General features: G+C 54.8%; 1 protein-coding gene across 6 annotated transcripts in view; it reads left to right on the top strand.

The window, feature by feature from the left end:
* Nucleotides 1–14500, top strand: part of LOC105489773 (bromodomain containing 1) — a 52516-nt gene extending 38016 nt beyond the window's left edge. For 2 of the 6 annotated variants that reach the window (XM_071080778.1, XM_071080780.1), the window contains 6 exons: nt 1655–1759; nt 10025–10160; nt 10668–10795; nt 11669–11778; nt 12076–12230; nt 13396–14500. In XM_071080778.1, the coding sequence (XP_070936879.1) occupies nt 1655–1759; nt 10025–10160; nt 10668–10795; nt 11669–11778; nt 12076–12230; nt 13396–13579 (818 nt within the window). In that variant the 3' untranslated portion in view covers nt 13580–14500. Of the gene's footprint in view, nt 1–1261; nt 1760–10024; nt 10161–10667; nt 10796–11668; nt 11779–12075; nt 12231–13395 lie in introns of all 6 variants that reach the window. The other 4 variants (XM_071080777.1, XM_011754861.3, XR_011614253.1 and 1 more) reach the window with 3 other exon arrangements.
* The last annotated feature ends 10687 nt before the right edge of the window (nt 14501–25187 follow it).

Raw genomic sequence — 25187 nt, 5'->3', positions numbered from 1 at the left:
AGTTTTAGAAAAGTTTGTAGGTTTAATGAAATGAAAGCTGTACCCGGTGACAATATATACTAAGGATTAAAGTGGTCACACTTCCTGTTGCCAGCACCGGTCCTGCTTGGGAAGAAGCCTCAGTGGTCGGCCTGGTGTGGCATCGCCTCGCCCCGTCAGCCTTGTGCCAGAGCCCGTCCAGCCTCCTGGACTCAGGGCAGCGCACAGAGCCCGTCCCCCTGACCGTGGGCTCTGTACCATTTCACACTTCTGGTTTTTATAATGTCAAAAAGGCTTTACAAAGAGGTTAGTCTTTTTCCAAAGACTTTTTATTTAAAAACATTTTTTTTTTTTTCCTGAAAGCTCCCATCACAGTATTTGGGAACGTGGCACAGACTTCTGCGCTGGGGTGAGCGGGGCTTTTTTTCCTGCCTTTCTTGAGAGTCATCCACAGCCAGTCACCACTCCGCTTTTTTCTTTTTTTGTTTGTTTGCTTGTTTTGCATTTTTGACTTGGAAGACCTTGAGCAGAGATCAGATTTTTTTTTTTTTTTTTTTTGAGACAGGGTCTCGCTCTGTCGCCCAGGCTGGAGTGCAGTGGCCGGATCTCAGCTCACTGCAAGCTCCGCCTCCCGGGTTCACGCCATTCTCCTGCCTCAGCCTCCCGAGTAGCTGGGACTACAGGCGCTGCCACCGCGCCCGGCTAGTTTTTTGTATTTTTAGTAGAGATGGGGTTTCACCGTGTTAGCCAGGATGGTCTCGATCTCCTGACCTCGTGATCCGCCCGCCTCGGCCTCCCAAAGTGCTGGGATTACAGGCTTGAGCCACCGCGCCCGGCCCAGAGATCAGATTTAATGTTTCTTTCCTTTTATTTGCGAACCTCGTGGCGCAGTAGAGCTCTGTGGGAATGCCCACTTAAGGCTCCTTTAGTTATGTGAGATACCTTTTCCTCCTCAAGGTAAGTGAATTGTTGATTGCAGAAATTGTTATGAACTTGAGTGATGTGTTTAATATTGGCGCGTGTGAAATAATCTTTCACAGTTTTTTTCAGAGAGTAACTGTGCGCTCGGGCACTGCACCCAGGGCCACAGCCTTTGGCGTTAGGGAAGCCCACACAGTGTGGCCCGAGCCCACAGGGCCGCACTGCCGAGCAGTCAGTACGTGCGATGCATTGTTTCCTTAACTGAATTAGTATTTTGGTGGGCTTCACATTTATAGTAAGTTTTATAATAGATTTTATAATCTTCAGTTTTCAAAAATCACTTTATTTATAATTTTTTCAGGAGATAACTCTCCCCCTAAACTTGAACCATCAGATGCATTACCTCTTCCTTCAAACTCGGAGACTAATTCAGAACCACCAACCCTCAAACCAGTAGAACTCAACCCAGAGCAGAGTAAACTTTTCAAAAGAGTCACATTTGATAATGAATCACATAGCGCTTGCACTCAGAGCGCACTGGTAAGCGGACGCCCTCCAGAGCCCACCCGCGCCAGTAGTGGCGATGTGCCGGCGGCGGCGGCCTCCGCGGTGGCGGAGCCAGCAAGCGATGTAAACAGACGCACTTCTGTTCTCTTCTGCAAATCGAAAAGTGTAAGCCCCCCAAAGTCTGCCAAGAACACTGAAACCCAGCCAACTTCTCCTCAGCTAGGGACCAAAACCTTTTTGTCTGTAGTCCTTCCGAGGTTGGAGACTCTTCTGCAGCCAAGGAAAAGGTCGCGGAGCACATGCGGAGACTCCGAGGTGGAGGAGGAGTCCCCAGGAAAGCGCCTGGATGCAGGTAAATGCCGCGGGCGGCCCTGAGAGGCGCCCTTGCCGACCGGTGCCGGGAGCGTCCTTCAGGATCCTTGGTGTGATGGGGGGGTGCCGAGCTTGTTTTTGCAGCATTCTCTGAATTTCCAGGGAAGACAGCAGTGCAGTTTTTTCTTTCAAAAGCCTTGAATTGTGGTTCTGAGGTCGGCGCCCTCATGGGGGGGTCTGTTTGCCACGAGAGATTGTGCAGCCTTGCCGGGCTGCCCTGGGCCAGGGGTCAGTGGTCCTTGGTCCTGTCTTCTGCGCATACTTCCTCTCTGATTTTTTTTTTTTTTTTTTTTAAAGAGAGACAGAGTCTTGCCCTGTCACCCAGGCTAGAGTGAGTGGCTCACTGCAGCCTCCAACTCCTGGGCTCGAGTGATTCTCCTGCCTCAGCCTCCTGTGTAGCTGGGACTACAGGTGCACACCACTACTCCCAGCTAATTTGAAAATTTTTGGTAGAGATGGGGTCTCACTGTGTTCTCCTGGCTGGTCTTGAACTCCTGGCCTCTGACTCCCAAAGTGTTGGGATTAGATGTCTGAGCCACTGCACCTGGCCCCTTCTGATCTTTAAAAAAGTACTGAGAATGAATTCAAGTGTAGTTTTAATTGGTCATCTTGACTTTGCTGTGCACATCTGGGTAAACTGGTGACTGGCCGCTCCCAGCACTTGTGGGAGCTCCACTCTGCACCCCTCAGTCAGGTCTCCTGTAGCCCCACAGACCTAGGACACCGGGGTTGAGCCTGGCCCTTCCTGGGCCTCTGAGAGGACCTGCCCTCATGGTAAATGCGGTACTTTGCAGTTGATTTCAGCAACGTTTCCTCACTGTTTTATGTGGCCCTGTTAGCCACATATGTGATGAGGTATTAGGACCTGCCGAAATAGCACCGGAAAGTGCTTCTCATCTCTTCCTGCGCTTTCGTAACTGAACTCTGTTGAATTACTCGGCGGGGGTGTTCCCGTGTGTGTGCCGAGAGCATTTGAGGAGGGCAGCTGTGTTCCTGCAGCCTCTGCTCCCCGCCCCTCAGAGGAAGTCGAGGAGTTTGTGTCCTTTTAAGAGGAGCCCCTGTCTTTGGTTTGCTTGTTCAGTCCCGGCTGCGCTTCTGGAGGTGCCAGGTCAGGCTGCCAGTGTCTCCTTTCTGGAAGCGTGTTTGGAGCATGTTTGTCATTCTGGTTTTTGTCCCAAGTCAAGGCTTGGTTCCCGGCTGTCCTGTCTGCCTGTTATACCTAGATAAGGGGAAGCGCGTTTTCTTCTGGCTGTGCTGGTGTGCGGTGGTTCCTCGTGCACTTCGGCAGCGAGAGAGAGTGGGGCTGGGTGGTGTTGCTTATTTCCCAGAGGGGCGGCGAGTGAGCCCTGTGTCGTGGAGCCTCGCCGGGCCGGTCGCAGACGGAAGGCTGTGGTGGGCGAGACCCGCCCAGGCCACTCTTCACATCTTGACCCTGCTCCTTCTGCTGGTCTCTGGCCTGAAGCGTCGGGGAGGGGAGCGAGACCAGGTGCTGTCTTTAGGTCTTTGTGCGGAAGGAAGGGCACCTCCCACCCTTGCCAGCGATCAGGTCATGCCTCTTGTTGCCAAAGTAATTTCTGGTAAATGTCATTTTGATTTGTATGAAAATTTTGCACATAAATGAATTGTGTAGAAATTTTCTGCCCATGTGCTTTTACTTTGATGGATTGATACTAAATTGGCATTTTAAAATAATTTGAAAAAGCTTTTTTGATTTCTAAGTAATAGGCTATTGAAATCCTTTACAAGATACCAATAAGGATAGGTGGCCCTTGACTCAGGACTTGGGGATGTCTCTTAACCACGCTGGCCTTTCTCAGCCACCTTTGGCGAAAGACTCTTTGACCTGGTTTTCCAAGCGCCCTGGAAGTCCTGCGATGCATCGGGTCAGGGTGCTGTGCGCTGGGTACTAGGGGTTGGTTCGGTGCAGGTGTGGGCGTCCCCTCCGCACGCAGAACTTGGAGTTCGGCTGGCGCTCCGCTTCCTGGGGGTTTCACGTCTGTCGGTGGCGGAGGCGTGGGGCTCTGTGCGTGGAGGCCCTGCTGGCCGCGGGGCGGGGTTTGGGGCGGCCTCCCCTCCGCACTCGGCAGGATGCTCATGTGGTGGCTTCCACCAGGGGGCGCCAGCGACCGGGCCCTGCCCCGGCTGTGGCTCCCCCCGTGGACAGGGTTTTGCCGGCTGGCGGCCACGGCCTCAGCAACCGCTCAGGCTCGCACATCAGATGTCCCTTGTAGAAGCGCACGTGTCCCCTGCAGGCCACTGTCCTGCACCGGAGTGGAGTGTTGTGTTGTGCGGGATTCCCGTGGTGACAGTGGTGTAGAGCAGTCTCACTGCAGACCTTCAGTGAGCGTGGCCCATGGTAGCTTTTGAGAATTGTGGTGCCCTTTGGTCCTGACTGAAGTGGAGATTTCTGCTCTCTCATTCCCGAGTGACAGTGGATTTCCGTGGAGGCGCGGCGAGTTCCTGAGCTCTCTCCTGAGCAGCGGGGAGCCTCAGCAGCATTAAGACCAGGCCCTCGGGAGCAGGAGCATTCCACTGCTGCGGCCAAGGTGCCCGGGGGAGGGCTGGGCGTGCTCTGAATGGTGCCAGTCCCACCATCCGCCCTCGCTTTGGGTTCACCGGAACCTTCTGGTGCTCTGCACATGGGGGATTTCTTGCTCCGAGCTGCAGTTCTTGTCAGTCTTAGGACAGGAATTATTCGGAACCTTCTGATGTTTTCCAAACATTCATCTGTGTGCTCTGAACTTTAAGGACTGCTCTGGCATTTACCAGCACGCGCACGATTCTGAGTCAGGCTGAACAGCGTTGCTGGTCCGGAGGCGAAGCACTCACTGTGGGCCTCCCGCCTGAGTGCGGTGCAGCGGCCTTCTGCTTCCGCGATGGCCCAGCCCCAGAGGCTGGCCCTGGCTCGTGGCTTCCTTCCCCCGCGGCTGCGCGCTCGCCAGCAGTGAACCGTCACCGGAAGCGGTGTTCCGCTCGCCGCCCTTGCGGAGACCCCTGCCGCGAGTCTCCGTGTGCACATGCTGGGGTGTGAGACCGCGGGGGGTGTCTTTGTCCACTCGCCGCCCTTCGGAGACCCCTGCCGCGAGAGTCTCCGTGTGCACGTGGTGGGGCGTGAGAGTGCGGAGGTGTCTTCGGTGTCTCCGGCGGTTCAGGGAGGAGGCTGAGCTGTCCTGCCCTTTCATTCAGACTAAATGGCTTTTTCACTGTTTTCCAGGTTCTCACTTTAACCACTAATGTGCTGGGTAGTTCACTCTTTGGACCCTAATCATTTTCTCTTACCTCAACTTGGACTGGAGTTCTGCTAAGCGGCCATTTTGGAACACACAAAGATCACTGCATCTTGCCTTTCACTTAATTCTTGCGGATCCCATTGGAATCATCAGCTCAAACATCCTCTAAACACAAACACAAACAGCAGCCCTGGAGGAGCTCTCCCCCACCCCAGCCCGCCCCCTCTGTAAGTCAGCCCGGCAGTGGGAATGGTGCTGGCGCCCGGTGCACGCTTGGAGCTGGTGGGATGTCGCGGCGCCTCAGCCTTCCCTCTGGATAGTCACAAAAGGACGCAGAGGAGAGCCCGGCACCGGCTGGGAGCCTGCTGCAGCCGACGACACAGTGGACAGCATTCTGAGGCTGTCCTGAGCGTGTGGAGCCATCCCGTAGTGACCTTTGGTTCGCGTGCCGCGGCCATGCCCAGGCGCGTTGTGCTGTGTTGGTGCCGTGGGGTATGGAGGAACTTGGCTCGGCGCCATCTGAGGATGTGGCATGGACAGTGCGTGCTCACTCACTTGCTAGCATCTTCTCTATTTCTGGGTTTTCTACCTGATTTTCTTCTCCCCTTACTTCCCCTTCCTCTGTTTTCTCCCCATAATCCCCAGTGGATTCTTGAGCAGTGCTGCTGTTTATCTCTTGCTGGCTGCCACGCTGAGTGTCCCTGCGGCCAACTGAGAAGTCCTGCTCGTTGGATGGGGCATCCCTGGACGCCTGGGATCTTGTGCAGGCGTCTGGCCTGGGCCTCGGGTCTATCTCTGACCATCCCGGCTGCATCATCACGGAGCGGGTCCCGGCGAGATGGGCCTTGGGTCTGTCTCTGACTGTCCCCAGCTGCACTGTCATGGAGCAGGTCCCAGCAAGTCTTGTGCAGGCGTCTGGCCTGGGCTTTGGGTCTGTCTCTGACCGTCCCGGCTGTGTTATCACGAGCGGGTCCCAGCGAGAGCAGAGTGCTGTTGGACTCTTCTTCTGTGTGTGTTTTTATTGAGAGGTTGAAAAATGCACCAAAAATGCTCTCCTTTTAACGACGGTAAAAGTGAAACTGAAAACAGAAGATAATGGGCTCTCCCACCTCTGGGGCAGCGTGGATGCTGGAGCCTTTGCCACTGCGTGGGGCCCTCAGGGCTCAGGTCTTCGGGGTGCAGGCTCAGCCCACCTGCTTCATACAGCCAAGCTTCCTATGAGCCAGAGAAGCCGAGGCGGCAGCTTGGGTGCTGGTGGCAGGGGTGGGCAGGGGCGGGCTTGTATCCTGGGCTGTGGGGATGTGTTCCCATGGCTCCCTGCCCTCAGGCGTCTCTGCAGCCACTGATCAGGGCCTGGTGATCTTGTACCTGTGGCCTGGAGGATTTGTGGTGTCCATATGGGTTAGGGGCTGGGAACCTGAGGCTAGAGGAGACTATGGCCCATCAGTCAGACCTGCAGGCCTCCGCCTCCCCAGGTGGGCCCTGGGGCTTCTCTTGCCTGTGGGGAGGGGCGGTGTCCCAGCTGCCGTGGCCTGCAGTCTCTCAGAAGACCCTTTGGGGACCTCCCAGGGCAGTTACAGGTGTGCTGTGGATATACCTGGTGACAGGCAGGCTTCCAGGGACCACGCTTGACTGGGCTGTGGGACACCTTTGCGTCATCTCGTTTGTGCCATCTCCTTTGGGAGCAGAGAGGGACGTTTCTGTGTTCAGTCTTTGGCCTCCTAGGAAGTCACTGGGAAGGCCCCTTGAGGGTGGGCAGACCCTGGCCACTGTGGGAATTTGTGCAGCTCCTGTGTTGACGGGACAGTGGCCCTTCCCTGGCAGCCGCCGCCTCTTTTAATGTATTTTGCACGATCACTAGCTTTACTTTCAGCATTAAAAAAACACCTCGTGCTGAAAAAGTTGCTGAAAGTTGCCCCCTGCTGTATACACAATTTAGAGACTTGGGCCCGATGTCAGTGCTTGCAGTTTGCAAATGCCTCATGGACCAGGCACCCCTCTCTGCAGACCTCAGGCCCTGGGTTCCCCACGTTGGCTCCCACCTCAAGGCTGGCCTGGGCTTCAGAATGTTCTGGGCTGAGGTCCTTGCAGGGGTGCCGAGGGTGCGCGTCATGATGGACATTTCCCAGCTGGCCGGAAGAGCCTCACAGGGCGGGAGTTGGCAGGGCTGAGATGGAGAGATCTCAGAACCATAGCTGTCTTAGATTATTTTCTGGTGGCCCAGGTGGAGGCTGGGAGGGTCTGGGCAGCACAGGCCACCTCGAAGCTCCCCTGAGGTTCTGGGGACTCCAGGCAGTGGCCGCAGAGCCTCCCGGGCTGTGTCTGTGGCCTGGTCTGGCCTCTGGGGTGACCCTGCACTGCTGTAGCTCCCGAACTGCCTGTCAGGCCCTGCGGCCATCGCGCCCCCACCAGGCCTCTCGCTGGGTGGCGTCTTGGTTGGTCTGGGTTTGTCCGTGCTGCCCACGTCTTCCTGGGGGCTGTCACATTTTCACGGGTGACACGCGGAACCTCTGTGTGTACTTGCGTCATATGTGCACTCACTGAATGCTTAGGAAAATTAAGAGGGGCATTTTATCATTCTTCTCTTCCTGAGAATTAAGGACTTGCCTTGTGTTTTAATCCCCTGCCTGGCCCCACTCCATGTGGTGGTGCTCATGGAGCTGGGGCCGTCATGGCTAGTGAGTGGCTTGTGCATGGCCTGGCTGTGTTGGGGCTGTAGGTGCCGGCACAGCTGCGGGTGCTCTGGTGCTGGGGCCCTCAGGCTGGCGTCACTGGGCAGTCTTGTGAAGGCTGCACTGGTCCTCGTCTCCCCCCAGGTGGCCATTGCTCGGCGGAGCAGTAACTACTCAAAGCCTCCCCACCCAGGCCCTGGGCCACGTCTGCTCACCCTGTACCTGGGGTCTGAAGTGCGCTGGGGGCCTGGCTGTGGGGTGTGGGTCGCCAGGCTGGTGGCTGCTGTCTGGAGACGGCTCACACGCGTTGGCAGACCCGTCCCTGGGCCTGTGGGCTGAACGCTGGCAGGGGTGCTGGGCTCCATCCGTCCACTGCTGATGCAAGCCGGGTGGGCTTCCCCTGCCTTCACCCACTCAGGTGGGAGTAGGGATGGAGTCCTTGCTCCTGAGGGGTCCTCAGGGGCCAGGACAGGACTTTAAACTCCCTCTTGAGACACCTTCAGGGCCTGAGTGTGCAGGGTCTGAGCCGCTCTGTGATAAGTGTGGGGAGGATGTGGAGCCCTGGGGCAGCTCAGCATGTGGCTCAAGGCCTTCTACTGTAGATTCTTGCGTTTATTTGTTCCCTTGCCAAAAATGAGTATGACACCCCCACCTGGCCGTATTTCCTGCCTTAAAATGACCGAGGTTAAAATGAGAAACACAGAGCTTCATTTGGAGCTCACGGTACATTCCAGTCCAGCAGACACAGAGCGAGTGTCTGACTTGAGTCTGTGGAGGGCAGCACGGTGCCCTCCTAGTCTGCGCATTTCCTTCTGAGCTGTTCACCGAGGTTGATTTAGCCCCTCTGTTTCAGTCAGTCGTGCTCATTGAGAACAGACGGGAAGCGTTCGAATCAGGTGGAAAACCCCACAGTCCAGCCATTCCCTTTGAAACATGTCTCCCAGCCACTCGGGAGGCTGAGGCAGGAGGATCACTTGAGCCCAGGAGGTTGAGGTTGCAGTGAGCTGTGGAGTCCATTGCACTCCATCCTGGGTGACAGAGCAAGACATCGTTTCCAAAAAAAAAATTCTACATTAATGCTTTATTTACAAATTTACACAGTTTCCTTTGGAAATAGATTTAAAAATTTTTAAGGATGAGGTAGGCAAGAAAATGGGGTTCTTTTTGGATAAAAAAAATTCACACAGCTGGGTGCGGTGGTTTACGCCTGTAATCCCAGCACTTTGGGAGGCTGAGACGGGCGGATCATGAGGTCAGGAGATGGAGGCCATCCTGGCTAACACGGTGAAACCCCGTCTCTACTAAAAATACAAAAAACTAGCCGGGCGAGGTGTCAGGCGTCTGTAGTCCCAGCTTCTCGGGAGGCTGAGGCAGGAGAGTGGCGTGAACCCGGGAGGCGGAGCTTGCAGTGAGCTGAGATCCGGCCACTACACTCCAGCTTGGGTGACATAGCGAGACTCCGTCTCAAAAAAAAAAAAAAAATTTACACACCGCTTCAGCTCTCACACCCAGAGGCTGCCCTGGCGGGAACATCGTCCCCCGTTGTGACTCCCGTGGGGGACCTCATGGGGGGGACCTTGGGCACATGTGTTGTTTCCTGTTGACTGACATAAAGTCAGGCCTTTTTAGGGGGAAAAGACTGAGATATGCCTTATTTTTCAAATGTTGAGATGATGGAATTGTAGACTGTGTTTTGTGTAGCTGTGTATAATACTTGAATGCCAGTGATCACAGCTTCATAGTGAGTGAGGCCGGAGACACTCAGACATGGCCATGGCCCCGGATTCTCTGTTTTAAAGTGTTTCGTCAGCATTTTTGACTTCATGTTAACACTTGTCTTTTGAACCAAGGTTTTTTCTTTTTAAAACCTGATTTCCTGTTCCCTGGAACTCTGCTCCTGTGAACACGATTTTGTGTCTTTGGTGACCCTTTCAGCCTGGTGAAGGGTCCGTCCCGATGCGGCGTGTGCCCACGTGGACAGGCCACCCCCGTGTTTGCACTCACAGGTTGCACATCTGCTCCTGTGGCAGGCTCACGGCATCCTTTCTTTGCCTTCACAGAGCCTGTTTAAAGACCTGGGCTTGTCAAGAGGAGCATCTTCACGGTGCTCAGCAAACTACTGTGGTCAGAGCTGACTGCAATTTGTTACATTGATTTCATTTAACGAGTAACTTTGGTGTTTGCTTACTGTAAGGACTGTACTCTGGGAGTGAAAAGGAAGATGCTGTCTTACCTGTCTGTGAAACGTTCCTTGTAAGATGTGTTCCAAGTGAAACCTAGTTGAGTCTTGCTTGGGCACGCCCTGGTTGCGCTGAGCTCAGGGCTGGCCTGCCTGTGTTCCAGGTCTCACCAACGGCTTTGGGGGTACGAGGAGCGAGCAGGAGCCAGGCGGCGGCCTGGGGAGGAAAGCCACACCCCGACGACGCTGCGCCTCCGAGTCCAGCATCTCCTCCAGCAACAGCCCGCTCTGCGACTCGAGGTGGGCACCGCGGCCTCGCACTTCCTGCCACGCAGCTCCCGAGCCACCCGCCCTGCCTGGCTGTCCTGGAGACCAGGAGACCAGGACGTTCCAGCTCCCATCTTAGTGCCCTCTGAAAAATTCTGGCCTGGGATTCATGTGTGCTCTGCTCTTGTGGGTGGTTTCCCGTGCTGCATATTAATCTGCTTTGTAGAATTCAAGCAGAAGTAGGAAAAACACTACGTGAAATAGGAACGCAATTTTAGAAACTGCAATTAAGTTTATACTTGATCTTTTCCTCCCAGAATCTGGCAGTGAGCACAGCCCTGCCTGTCTCATTGGCCTCCTGAGTACCCCCTGCCACAGGCTCACTCCCTCCAGACCTGTGCACCCACAGGCCTGCCTGGCTGCAGGGGTGTCAGGCAGGACGCGTGGCCGGCTTGGTGGTGGGCAGCCCACGGGACGAAACCTGAGTGAGGCTGAAGCCAGGGGTGGGACACCTGACTCCCTCTGCTCTTCCTCCCGAAGCTTTAGTGTGCCCAAATGTGGGCGGGGCAAACCGGCTCTTGTGCGAAGGCACACGCTGGAGGACCGCAGTGAGCTGATCTCCTGCATCGAGAATGGGAACTACGCCAAGGCGGCCAGGATCGCAGCCGGTGAGTCGCCCGGACCTGCGTCCGTGGCTCTCCACACCTCCCGGTTAGCGTCTTAGGGCTCGACTGCTGGGGACTGGACTCTGGCTCAGGGAGCACGGTGCCCTGTGTGGAGCCCCACCCTGGCCAACCTCCTGGGGAGGGGTTCATCATACACCGAGGGGCTCTGGGCTGCAGCCCTGCTGGGGTGCCTGTGGAGGTGGCGCCTCCTCCATCCTGCCTTCGTTTCCCTGTGGAACGTCCAGCTCTGTGTGGCTCCTGGCTGCCGGGCACTGTCAAGGCTGTCTGGGGTTGTTGAGGTTCAGTGGTCATTTGTGGCTGCACAGGGGACTGACTGCAGAGGGGGTGCCCCCAGCTTCAGGCTCCTGGGAGAGGGGGAGGCCCTGGGGTTTGGGGTTGGCACGGCCCTCACTGTGGAAGGCAGCCATGCTGTGAGGGGGCATCAGGACGGAGACCCCCTCCGGTGGGAGGGACAGCAGGGAGCTGGTCTGGCGGAGGGGGAGCCAGGACTTTGGTTTCGGATTTGGGGTGTCAGCTGCATAAATGAGGCAGGAGCACGCTGGGAGCCCCGTCCTTGGGGCAAGGAGGTCTCAGAAGGGACTGGGCTGGGCACCTGGAGTCAGAGCCTTCCAGCCCGGAGGGCAGAAAATTCTCTGGGTCCGGGGGAGGCTGGTGGGTCCCCAGGTGGGCTGCAGGGACGGGGGGGGATGCAGGGGCCTGGACTCCACAAGAGAGGCAGTGGTGCTGCCGGGGGTGGGTGAGAAAGGCCTGGGAACTGGGCTGTGCTCCGGAGACCCCACCCTGTTGCTGTGTACCTTTTGCTGGGGGGCAGGGCACGCCCCCTCTGTCCTGCTGACACCGTGCCTCTCTCCGCAGAAGTTGGCCAGAACAGCATGTGGATCTCCACCGATGCTGCCGCCTCAGTGCTGGAGCCCCTGAAGGTGGTGTGGGCCAAGTGCAGCGGCTACCCCTCCTACCCGGCACTGGTGAGTGTGGCTCTCGTGGTGCCCAGGGCCCCAGCACCTGTGGGTCCCGAGGAGGCTCACACAGCTGGGGGGGTGGGGGTGGTCCGAGGAGGCTCACACAGCTGGGGGGTGGGGGTGGTCCGAGGAGGCTCACACAGCTGGGGGGTGGGGGTGGTCCGAGGAGGCTCACACAGCTGGGGGGTGGGGGGGGTCCGAGGAGGCTCACACAGCTGGGGGGGGTGGGGGGGGTGTGGTGACAGGTGCAGTCGTCTGTGGGTGTGAGCCTCACAGTGACCTCAGTGGGTCCTTCTCGTGCAGATCATTGACCCGAAGATGCCGCGCGTGCCTGGCCACCACAATGGCGTCACCATCCCGGCCCCACCCCTAGACGTGCTGAAGATTGGGGAGCACATGCAGACCAAGTCCGACGAGAAGCTGTTCCTCGTTCTCTTTTTTGATAATAAGAGAAGTTGGTGAGTCAAGAGGCCTTAGACTCCGGGGGCCGGCTGGGGTGTGGGGGCCGTGGGCTTGGTGACCCGAGGGTCCCTGTGGTGAGCAGCCTCTTTATCTGCTGGGCCCTGGCAGAGCTAAAGTTGGAGGTGGGTGCTCTGCTGTTTGCCTGGTGGAGAAGGGCACTGCCCAGCACCCCTGCTGGGACTGTGGGATGGGCACTGAGCACAGGGTCTGTCTCTGTCTGATGGCTTTGTTTCCCTCTCACCTGAGCCCATTGGCCCGGGCTATCTCTTCTATTCCTTACCCGTGTCGGCTATAGTGTTGGGGGTCCCACTGCTGGGCTCCTGGACCCCTGTGCTGCAGGACACGGCCCCCGCCCGGGCCTGGCCTCTGGCCCTGTGCTTAGAGCCTTCCGTCCTGGCGTCACCCAGCTCTGCTCAGACGTCTACCCCATCACAGGAGGCTCCCCCTGTGCCCTGGGCTGCTTTTTCGCACAGTGCCTGGGGCTCTGATGTGCCAGGGTTCAGACCCCAGGACGCCTCTGCGTGGGACGCGCTGGCAGCACATGCCTCTGGGAAGAGATGTAGCCCCAGCTGTGCCCTGCGCACGTGGCCCAGGCAGGTGCTTCCTGGTTCCCCGTGGAGCTGGCTGCTCTGGGGACCTGGCGCAGAGGCTCAGGGCCACCTGTGTATGGTGTGCCTGGAGCATGGCTGGCAACACAGGCATCCCTACCGTCTTTCTCTTCATTGCCCCGACTTCTGCCTCTTTGGCCACACGGCCGTTGCTCCTTGTCAGGCCCTGAGCAAGGCCCACACCTTGTCCATCCGAGGGCCCCTTTGATGGGGTCTCCCCAGCCGCCGGCCCCTGCTCCGGGGCCCACCCTGGCTCTGGGCATCGTGTGTGCATGTCTTGTCACTCGGCAGGCACTGGGAACGTTTTGGAGGTGGAGGAGGAGGTGATGGTTTTTCTGCCTTACTTAGCTCCCCATATCCCCAAGCCAGGGAGGGGAAGGGAGGGGTGCACCCCTGGCCTCGGGCCTGTCCCTACACAGGGCCCAGCTGTCTTGGTGGTGCTGAGCAGGGTCCCTTTCTATCAGAGGGCAGTGGATGTGTTAGATGATTACATGGAGCACGTTGAAGCACCACATGCAAGCAATGATTTCCCCATGTTTTTCCTTTTAAAAAGGCAGTGGCTTCCTAAGTCCAAAATGGTTCCCCTTGGTATTGACGAAACTATAGACAAGTTAAAGATGATGGAAGGGAGGAACTCCAGCATCCGGAAGGCCGTGCGGATCGCTTTTGACCGCGCTATGAACCACCTGAGCCGCGTCCACGGGGAGCCAACCAGCGACCTCAGTGACATTGACTGACGGCCCGGCTGCCAGCGCGGGTCTTGTCCATAGTGTTGATAAGCTGTACATGTTTGTATATTGTTCAAAACTTAACTTATTCTGGTTTTTAGTTGTAGCTCTTTAATTCTTTTTCCCCAGGGAGGGGGAGGTTTTATTTCCACGTTTTCTAGGAACCCATCTCCGTCTGGGCGCTGTGAGTGGGGTGGGCGCGTCCGGGCAGCGCAGTGCGTCTGTCACACGACCCCGGGCCGTGCTGCTGGCGTCACTGTCTTTGACATGTAGCTTTTTCTTAAAGACTTTTGAATGTTTAATAATTTTGTAAATCATCCTCTTTACACAGAGTACCACTTATTTAATAAGACGGGATGTAAATTTACAATGACAAATGTGTATTTTAAGAAAGAAAAGGACATTATTTTGAATGGTACTTTGTGGAAAGGGGAGAATAAAGTTATGCTGTGCACATCACTTGCAGATCACCAAAAACGCCCGCTGCCCGCGCCCGCCGTCCCGCCCGCCTCCACCCCGCAGGTGTGCCTCCCAGCGGATTATTTATTGTAGAAAGTGTATTCATTTGCTTTATAATGAAAAATACATTTGCAAAGGTATATTGATATGCATTTTTATACAGGCACATAAAAATTCAACTCGGCTTGGGAGCAGAATGCATTGCGTTGTATAAATGACTCTGGCCTGTGTGTACTTTGATTTTATAACTTGTAATCTTTTGTTTACAATGAGGGGCTTTCTGTAACTTGTTTTAATTTAGAACACTTTGGTAGCAATAGAAACTTTGGATACATTTTTGTATGGTACATGTGATGTATATAGAATTAGTACTTTATTTTTATTTTTAAGAGGTAAAGCATTATGTTGGGGAAAGTAGGGTGGGTTTCCAAATTTGCATTTTTTATATTAAAAATAAAGTCAAGATTTGGACGGTGTGGCCATTTTATTCCTACAGCCCTAGACGGCTGGGTGAGCCCCGAGGACAGGTGGGGTGCTGACTGCGAGGGGCGGGGACACGCCTTTATCTTAAAAATTGTTATGGGATGGCAGTATGTATTATTTCACCTGATCATATTTTATTTTAAAATTTTAATTACAAAAAAGTTTTAAATGCTTTTTAAGCCTACACCGTTGGTAACATCTCCATAGAAACTTGGAAATAGGCCGGGCGCGGTGGCTCAAGCCTGTAATCCCAGCACTTTGGGAGGCCGAGATGGGCGGATCACGAGGTCAGGAGATCGAGACCATCCTGGCTGATACGGTGAAACCCTGTCTCTACTAAAAAAATACAAAAAATTAGCCGGGCGAGGTGGCGGGCGCCTGTAGTCCCAGCTACTCGGGAGGCTGAGGCAGGAGAATGGCGTGAAACCGGGAGGCGGAGCTTGCAGTGAGCTGAGATCCGGCCACTGCACTCCAGCCTGGGCGACAGAGTGAGACTCCGTCTCAAAAAAAAAAATAAATAAATAAAAATAAACTTGGAAATAAAGCTTTCCTTAGATAGTTTCTGTCCTGCATCTGGCAGGTGCTTCCTAGCTGTCGTAGCTCTCCTTCCCACAGCCAGCCCCGCCCGGCAGGCCCCTCCCCACCGCCGGCAGCTGGTGGCCCCCAGAATCACCCACCGCCCACGCAGAAGGGAATCGGGTGCAGGAGCCAGGTGGAGCCCAGGAGCACTCAGGGCTGCTGAGAGGCCCAGCTAAGGGCGGGTGCAGTTTGTGTCCCTTCTCTTTCCCACCCACAGCCTCATGGTGCTGTCGAGCGGAATCTGCTTTCTAAGTATGGGTCTGAGCGGAGGGAGATGCTGAAGCTTTGAGCTTTTTGTTTCTGGCTTAACCTTGGTGGATTTTCACCCTCTGGGCATCATGTCTTGTCCAGGGGAGGCGCTGGGGAGGGCCTGGAGCTGTAGGGACAGAGGGCTGAGGTGGGGGGGGGGAGCGGTACTGCCTGGACTGACCACATAATATGTGGTCAACTGCATATCAATTTTTTTTTTTTTTTTGAGACAGTCTTTCTCTGTTGCCCTGGCTGGAGTGCAGTGGCTCGATAGCTCACTGCCACCTCCGCCTCCTGGGTTCAAGTGATTCTCCTGCCTCAGCTTCCGGAGTAGCTGGGACTGCAGATGCCTGCCACCACGGCTGGCTAATTTTTGTATTTTTATTGGCAATGGGGTTTTGCTATGTTGCCCAGGCTGGTCCCAAACTCCTGCCCTCAAGTGATCCACCTGCCTCAGCCTCCCAAAGTGCTGAGATTACAGGCTCGAACCACTGCACCTGGCCAGCTGCATATTATTAATTAGACATAAAATGCAAAATAAGATGATGTAAACACAAAGGTGTGAAATAGGATTGGCACCTGCCGAGCGCGCCTGGCCTGGAGCGTCGCCCCTCTGCAAAAGCAGGGCTCAGCGTGTTGTCTGGTCCTTGCCCTTACAGAGGGGTGAGCTGCTGTGCGTCTTCCAGCCACTTTCTGGGCTGCTCAGAGGCCTCTCACAGGTGTTCAGGGTTGTGCCACTTGCAGGGGTGCTGAGGCGGAGCTCCTCCCATGCGGGGCGTGTCCAGGCGCCGTCTCTGAGGGCTTGGCAGGTACAGGTGGGGGTGCGCGTCTCTGGGCTGCTGTGGGGACTGGGCAGGCTCCTGGAAGACCTCCCGGTGTTTGGCGGAAAGCGCAGCCCGAGGGGAGGCTCCCAGGGAGGCGGTGGTGCGGGGGAGGGAGGGAAGGGGTGTGCCGAGGAGCCGGCGGGACTCCCTGAAGGCCCAGGAGCTTCCTTAAACAAGGTACCGCGTTCTAGAGGGGGTGGGGTCGCTGTTTTTTTTCTCAAAACCTGCAATGACCTCATGCTCGGAGGACTGGCCTCCGCGCCCTGCTCCAACGCTGCCCCAGGGCCCTGTCCTTGCGGAATCGGGGCCTTGGGCTGGACACTGGGGGCTTCGCGGAGCCGGGCCTGGCGGGGCCAGGGGAGCAAAGGCTGGGCAGTCCCGGGGTAGCGCTCATCAAAGCCGGGCGCTGCTCCCAGAGCCGAGGTGCAGAACCAGAGGCTGGTTCCGCGGCGCTAACGAGAGAAGAGGAAGCGCGCTGTGTAGACGGCTCTCATCCCGTCGGGGAACCCCTTCCTCAGCTCCGTGGACGGCGCTCAGGGGTTCCCAGCGGCTCAGACGCAGATCCCGGACTCGCCCGCCGTCCGGTCTTGCTCTCCAGGGTTGTCTCTCCCAGGGCGCGCCCTGGCCACGGTCCTCAGTCCTCCAGGGCGGTGCACTCCGCTTCAGTGTGGGGAGGGTGGGAGTGTAGGTTCGGGAGGTTGGTGTGTCTTGGCTTTTCAGGAGGAGGAGGGAGCAAGAGGTCCCCTACCTTTCCCACCAAAACCAGAGGCTTTGACATCTCCCTGAGCCCACGGGCCTGGCGCCCACCTCATGAACAGATCCATTCTGGCCCAACACCACCAGGACCGGAGCTGGCTGGGGCTGGGGGGTGCCCACACCGCCCCCACCCCACTGACTTCCCTGCAGCCTCCCCACCTGGCTAGAACCTCTTCCCAGGCCCCGGAGGAGCACCTCGAGGTGGGCAGCTGAGACCCGGAACACTCAGGGCACGAAGCCGCCATGTTTGGGAACCAAGTTCACAGTGTGGCCTCCTGTTCTGACACCACTCGGCCCTGCCTTGGCTGGAAAACCCTTGGCAGTGGGTTAAAAAGAATGAGGAGGAGCTTAGTACGCTGATGTGAAAAGGCCTTTAAAATAGAGCACAGCAATTCACTTTCCCTGGGTTCCCAGGCTGTGCCCTAGCGAAGCTGACCCACTGTGGGGGCGCCCACTGAGTCATGCTCACCTCCCTGGGTTGACTGGCTGGTGGGGGTCTGGAGTCGGCACGATGACTGGCTGGTGGGGGTCTGGAGTCCCCACGATGACTGGCTGGTGGGGTGTTGGGTGCAGGCAGGGGGCTCCGTATCCAGCGTGGGATCCCAGCTTCCCGCTCAGATGTGTCCAGCTGGCCTTGTCCCCCGCACCTGCTCCTCCTGGGCGCAGCCCCCCACCCAACTGTGCAGGGTTGGCATCTGACGCCCTCACATGGAGTCTGGCTCCGCCTTCCCTAAACCCAGCACTGTTTGCTTCTGGAATTGGCTCAAAGTTAAGCTGCTCCTTCCTAGCTTGGGGCGTGAGCAGTTTGGAGAAAGTCGATCTGTTTTCCCGTTTCTGAGGCTGTCGCGGGCCTTGTCAGCGGGAGGGCGGGCTGCTCAGAGAGGCTGCGATGATTCCAAAGTGTCCTGCGTGGATATTTCATGAAATTATGATTCACTTACAATGTTCTGCTCACTGACTCTTAATGCAGCTCTACCTTATCTCATGACAGTGTTTCTCCTGTTGCAAATGAAACACATCCCTTGTTGGTCCCTTGCCTGAGTTTTAACATCAGCCCAGCTGTGGGGACTCCCACCCTGAAGCACCAAGACCCTCCAGGGCCCCCCTGCCTCCTCTGACTCCCCACCCCCTCCTGTTGTACAGGTGAGGACAGCCAGGTTCTGGGGCTCAGCAACCCCCATGGGATAGCCAGGTGGGGGTGGGAAGTAGAGCCCAGGGTGGGTTAACCAACCCCCACCTTGGAGGATCAATATGTGGCAAATGCACCCACATGTGGCACCTGCTGGTTTATGGAGTTCAGTTGTTATTATCACCTAGAATTAAAAGCAAATGAAAAAAACATTGAGGAGATGGTTAGTTCCAAGACGGCAGCACAGAAGCCAGCTGGCTTCACTCTCTGCCACAGAAAATCCAAGACAAATATTCAGCACCAAGATAATCTCCAGCAACATCCCAGAACTCAGATACGAAGACAGACAGTTCCCAGGGCCACAGAGAAGTGAATAAACTCTGAGCAAGCAGTAAGAGAACTGGAATTCTCTATCTATGATGTCCCTTTTGCCCATTCTACCTGCACCAAGCATGGGCACATCTCCCCTGACTCACGGCTTCTGCACTGGAAAAATGAGATTAAGGTGGACTACCAGCTTCCCTGCTATCTTGGGCTCCCTGGCAGGAGACTTGTTCTGTTTCAACCCAAGGGAAGCATTCAGAATGCTTAAAGGAGAAATACCCCTGAGGCCAGCCAGAGACAAAGGGAAGAGGTGGGACTAGCATCTCCAGCCCTAAAAGCTGCCCTGTAATGCAGCCAAAGGAGGCACCAAGTCAGCCTGTTGAGCTACACGGCAGGGGGCACAGTCCATAGGTTCCCTGGGCAGACCTCCCGCCAGTCTTCCCACACTGCCGGGGTATCCACCTGTGGGGCCTCCCCGATTTGGGACGGGAAGCCTCACTCTGATCCTTTATTGGAGCTGAGCAAAACCTGGGCTTATGTTGCCCTCTAGTGCCGAAGAAGGAGGCAGCAACCTAGCAGGAAAAAAAAAAAAAAATTCAACAGGTACATTGCAAAGAATCTCTAAACAAACCTATCCAGTAAAAACCAAAACAAGCCAGACAGAGAAGACTGGAATAAATAACTAATCCTTCAATGCAAAGACATAGATGTGCATTCACAAGAAACAAGCAAACGGGGAACTACGAACCACTTAATGGGACGAAGTATCTCGTCCCTAATGAGATAGCCACATGTGAGCCTCTGATCAAGAATCCAAAATAGCAGTTGTGGGGAAACTCAGTGATCTCCAAGACAACCCAGAAAATCAATTCAGAGACTTGTCAGAGAATTTTAACAAAGATATTGAAATTAAAAAATCAAACAGAAATATTGGAACTGAGAAAAACATCTGCTGAACTGGAAAATTGATAGAGGCTCTCAACCGCAGAATGGGTCAAGCAGAGGAAAGAATCGATGAGCTCAAAGACAAGCTACTGGAAAATACACAGTCAGGGCTGGGCATGGTGGCTCATGCCTGTAATCCCAGCAGTTTGGGAGGCCGAGGCGGGTGGATCACGAGGTCAGGAGTTTAAGACCAGCCTGGCCAACATAATGAAACTCTGTCTCTACTAAAAATACAAAAATTAGCTGGGCATGGTGCCATGTGCTTGTGGTCCTAGTTATTTGGGAGGCTGAGTGGGGAGGAGCACCTGAGCCCAGGAGTTCGAGGCTGCAGGTAGCCATGATTGTACCGCTGCACTCCAGCTTGTTTGACAGAGTGAGTCCCTGTCTCTCTGTATCTATCTATCTATCATCTATCTATCTATCTAGATAGATAAAGAGATACACTTTATATATATAAAGATAGAAAGACTTCAAGTAAACAGCCTAACAGTGCGCATCAAAGAAATTGAAAAGCAAGAATGAACCAAACCCCAAATTAATAGGAGGAAGGAAATCATAAAGATCGAGATAGAACTAAACAAAATAGAGACTAGAAAACAAGACAAAGAATCAACAAAACAAAAAGTTAGCTTTTTGAAAAGATAAACAAAATTGATCAACCTTTAATTAGACTAAAAAAAAAAAAAAAAGGCAAGACCTTGCTGAGGTTGGGGCTGCGTGCCCACACCTGCCTGAGGGCTGCGCCAGCCTCCCGCTCTGGCTCTTGGTGGACATGCGGCACTCCTGCTTTGATGTCCATTTGGCCACGGGGCTGGTCAATGGGGCTGGAAGGCCCCTGTCCAGCAGTCCGGTTGGTTTGGTTCCCGTGCCCACTATGGACTCAGGTCCAGCTCTCCCCTGAGGGCCTGGGGTCCCCATGCACCCGGCCCTGGGCATGCTGCTGTGGGGGTGGCTGCAGGCCACGGGCCCCCTGGGCTCCTCCGCATCCTGTTCCCATTTGGCTTGGCTGACCTGGGTGGTCATTTCCTCCCAACCCTGCCTCAGGTGCAGCTGGCACAGGCCCACCTGCAATGGGGTGGCCTCAGTCCCCACAGGGGCCGTCATGAGGGAAGCCCCTGGGCAGGGTGCTGTCCTTTTCTGTTTTCAGATACTGGAGGTTGGAAACAGGCCTGGGGATAGGAGGGTCAGGGCAGGCCAGGACCAAGGGCTCAGATGATGCAGTCAGGCTGTGGGGCTGAGCCAGGGGCTTGTGGGGAGCCGGCTTCCTGGGCTTCTCCCCACCCTGACATGATTAGCTGGGGCCAGAATGAGGTGAATGGTGGCTGATGGATGCAGCTGGGCCATGATAGTGGCTTCCTGGTAATTCTTGGCCCTGTGTGGGAAACACTGACACGGATCATGTGGAACCTGCGCCAGGCCTGTGGGTGGCACCCGCAAGGTGAGGGGGGCTTTGGGGTTCGTTGCCAAGGAGGGTGGCAGCAGCTGAAAGAGGTTGTGGCCCCCAGCCCTGTGGCCCCCCAGCTCCTGCCTCTAAGAACCCAGGCATGGCCAGGACGCAAGGTCAGAGTGGCTGAGGTGGTCCTCTCTGCCTTCCTCCCTCTCCTCCTCCTTCACTCATCCTGTAAGTGTCCTGAGCCCCAGCAATGCCCCAGTGCCTCCTGCCCAGTGGCCTGTCCCTGCCTGGGTGGGGGCCTGCCAGGTGGACACAGGTGTGAGGCTCCAGCTGGAGGCAGGCTTCTCCCAGCTCCTCCATTCAGCAGGAAAAGTCAACAGTGGGGTTTGGTGTCAACCCAGGGACTGAATTTCTGGCCTCTAAGCCATTGGTTTCATGAATAAATAAGTGTCATAAGAATCAACATTCATATCTCTACATATATATATGTTTTTTTTTTTTGAGACAGAGTCTCGCTCTGTCGCCGGGCTGGAGTGCAGTGGCACGATCTCAGCTCACTGCAAGCTCCGCCTCCTGGGTTCATGCCATTCTCCTGCCTCAGCCTCCCCAGTAGCTGGGATTACAGGTGCCGCCACCACGCCCGGCTAGTTTTATGTATTTTTAGTAGATATGGAGTTTCACCGAGTTAGCCAGGATGGTCTCGATCTCCTGACCTCACGATCCACCTGCCTCAGCCTCCCAAAGTGCTGGGATTACAGGCGTGAGCCACCGCCCTGGCTGTCTCTACTTATATTTTTAACCCATGGAGAGCATTTACTCGACAACTACGTTGTAGTGAGGATGTGAGTTAAGGGCGAGTGTGGCTTGGCATCTGCGCGTCTCGGCCGGGGCTGTGGTGGGCGACCCAGGGGCTGGGCGGAGCCGGTGAAGGCGGAGCCCATCTGCACCCACTGCCTGGGCTGACGGCTCCTCCCAGGGCTCCCTGGAGCACCGCCCGTGTGAGCAGCTCCAGCACCGGCCTGTGACCCCTGAAGCCCGGCCTTCCTTGAGCTTTCTATCGAGTTCCGTGGAGCAGCGGGTCCCCTCGGGGTTTCGAATCTTCTGCACCTGGCGTGAGCACTGGCTTCCCGTGCACAAATCACACCGTGTGACCTGTTGGCTGCGGCCTGTTACAGCGGCCATCCTTAGAGCGACAGTAAATTCGTTTTGATTGATAGATAGCAGATGCTTCAACTTTCTCCCCTGCCCCGTGTTCAGAAGGGTTCAGCAGCTCTCTGCTGCCTGTGCCAATATTAATCAGTGCCCCTGACTCTGGGAGCCGGGCTCCCTGGGTCGGGTGCCCAGGCTGGGGGCTGGTGGGGACGCCAGCAGGCTCCTCTCACTCTGCTCACAGCCCTGCACGGAGAGCCCCTGGCACACCTGGGGGATGCCCAGCCCTCAGGCCCAGGGGTGCTCACCCGCGGCGCTCACTGAGAGGTGGGACCCAGAAGAGGCCTGCGAAGGCCCTTGGGGTGCTGGGGTCCAGGTGCTTTGACCTTCCCCTGGCAAAGGTGATGCTCAGCCCAGAGAAGAGCAGGCCTGGAGCCCTGGCTGGGGAGAGGCGGCAGCTCCTGGGGTGCAGCAGCAGGAGCCAGACCCCAGGGCTGCACAGAGAGGCTGGGCTGGGCCAACGGACTCCACGGACTCTGCCCAGTTTAGCAAGGACCAGGCCCTCCTCCTAGCTGACCAGGTCTGCGTCCTTCCAGCCTTACTGAGAGATCATTGGCATGAGAAAATTCATCCATCTAAGGCACACAACTCAGTGGTTTTTAGTACATTCTCAGAGCTGTGTAACCATCATCACAGTCCATTTTGGAATCTTTCAATCACCTCCAAAGGACACCCGTCCCATCAGCAGTCCCTCCTCCTTCCTCTGCCCCCGGCCCCTGGGCAACACGGATCGACTTTGAGTGTGTGGCGCTGCCCGTTCTGGACGGCTCCTGTGGGTGGAAGCACACGGTACTGGTCCTCTCGTGCCCGGCTTCCCGCACCTGGTGCAATGGTTGAAAGCGCGTTGGCTGGATCAGGTGTCAGAGCTTCACTGAACGACACTGCGTTGCATGGGGCTTCCACGGTTTGCTTATCCATTCATCAGCAGACGAACACTTGGGCTGTTTACACTTTGGGGACTGTGAATAGCGCTGCTGTGAAGATTTGTGTACAAGTTTGCTTTTCCCACACGGTTTAATTTTTTACTCACCTGCATAGCTTGGCACTTTCATGTTATCACAGGTAGAGTGACCTCACTGTTTTCATTTTTTATTTTTAAAATTAAATTATTATTATCATTATTTTGAGACAGAGTCTTATTCTGTCGCCCAGGCTGGAGTGCAACAGCACGATCTCAGCTCACTGCAACCTCTACCTCCTGGGTTCAAGCGATTCCCCTGCCTTAGCATCCCGAGTAGCTGGGATTACGGGCACCCACCATCACACCCGACTAATTATTGCATTTTAATAGAGACGGGGTTTCACCATGTTGGCCAGGCTGGTCTCGAACTCCTGACGTCAAGTGATCCACCTGCCTCAGCCTCCTAAAGTGCTGGGATTACAGGCATGAGCCACCGTGCCTGGCCACCTCATTGTTTTTAAATGTGGCATGGTTTTCCACTGGTTGAACGTAACCTAGTCTGTTTAGTCAAGCTCTTTCTGATGGCCATTTGGGTTAGCTCTCATCTGAATTTGTCATAAACAATGTTACCATAAATAAGCTCTATATTCTGGAGGACAGTTGCTGCTTTCTCTACTCCCTGACAAGAAAGAATAAAAACATTTTTAAAAGGCCTGGCTGTTTTTTCTTAACTAGATTGTAAGATGGACTTATTCAACCTGAAGGTGTGGGCTGATGTCACTTGCAACCAAGGGGAGCTTCAGGGCCCAGACGAGCTTAGACTACCAGCCATTCAGAATCTACATTTTAAAAGAAAACTGAACTGAAGAAGCTGTGTTTAAATGTGAAACTGAGTTTATAAAATTTGGGTAGTTATTGGGGTCTCCGTAAAGATTTGGCTGGAATGTGTAGACAACGTTTGGATCCCGATTTGATCCAATATATGAGACGACTGGGGAAATCTGACCATTGACAAGATAGCTGATGACAGGAACAGTTGTTTAATAAAAGTGTTAGGTTTGCTAGTGATATTGTGGTTATCTTTGTTTAGAACCCTTCTATTTTAGAGATATATGCTGAAATATGGGAGGGTAACATCATATGAAGTCTGGAGCTGGCTGTTGAATCATTCACCTGGGAGAACAAAATTGTGTGTGGGTGTGTACAGATGTGAGGGTGTGTGGGTACAGATGATTTTTTTTTTTGAGATGGAGTTTTGCTCTTGTCGCCCAGGCTGGAGTGCAGTGGCGTGATGTTGGCTCACTGCAACCTCCATCTTCTGGGTTCAAGTGATGCTCCTGCTTCAGCCTCCTGAGTAGCTGGGATTACAGGCATGAGCCACCACACTGGGCTAATTTTTGTGTTTATAGTAGAGATGGGGTTTCACCATGTTGGCCAGGCTGTTCTCAAACTGCTGACCTCAGGTGATCTGCCTGTCTTGGCCTCTCAAAGTGCTGGGATTATAGGTGTGAGCCACTGTGCCCAGCCCTGTTTAACATTTTAAGGAGCTGCTGGACTGATTTCCAAAGCAATTGCATCATTTTACATTCCCACCAGCAATTTACGAGGTTCCAATTTCCCCACATCTCCACCAACACTTGCAATTTTCTATTTTTTCCTGTGTCTTTTGAGATGATCATGTGGTTTGTCCTTTATTCTATTAATGTAATGCATTAATTGGTTTCTGGATGTTAAGCCAAACCTGCATTCGTGGGATACATTCTTTTTTGGTTTTAGGATATAATCCTTTTTATACATTGCTGAATTCTGTATTTTGTTGAGGATATTTGTATCTGTGTTCAGAAGGGATATTGGTCTGCAGTTTTCTTGTGGTATCTTTGGTTTTGGTTTCAGGGTAATACTGGCCTCAGAATTAGTTGGGAAACATGTTAGTCCAATTTGCACTGCCGTAAAGAATGACTTGAGGCTGGGTCATTTATAATGAAAAGAGGTTTGTTTGGCTTATGGTTCTGCAGGCTACACAGGAAGCATAATGCTGGCATCTGCTTCTGGTGAGGGCCTCAGGAATAATGAGTGAATTCTCCTCACTCATTACTGCAAGCCGTTCTTGAGGGATCCAGCCCTGTGACCCAAACGCCTCGCACCAGGCCTAACCTCCAGCGTTGGAGATCTTATTTTAACATGAGATTTGGAGGGGACAAGACATCCAAAGCATATCTAGAAGTCTTACCTTCTCCTCCATTATTTTGAAAAAATATTTGAAGGATTAGCATTTCTTCTTATTTAAATGTTTGGTAGAGCCTTTCCCTGCCCAGCACTGCTGGGTCTGCAGGTCTCTGTTGAGCCACAGACATGGGTGTCTGTTC

The sequence above is a fragment of the Macaca nemestrina genome, chromosome 15 (assembly GCF_043159975.1).
Source record: "Macaca nemestrina isolate mMacNem1 chromosome 15, mMacNem.hap1, whole genome shotgun sequence".
Lineage (NCBI taxonomy): Eukaryota > Metazoa > Chordata > Mammalia > Primates > Cercopithecidae > Macaca > Macaca nemestrina.
This window is presented reverse-complemented; position numbering and strand designations above follow the sequence as displayed.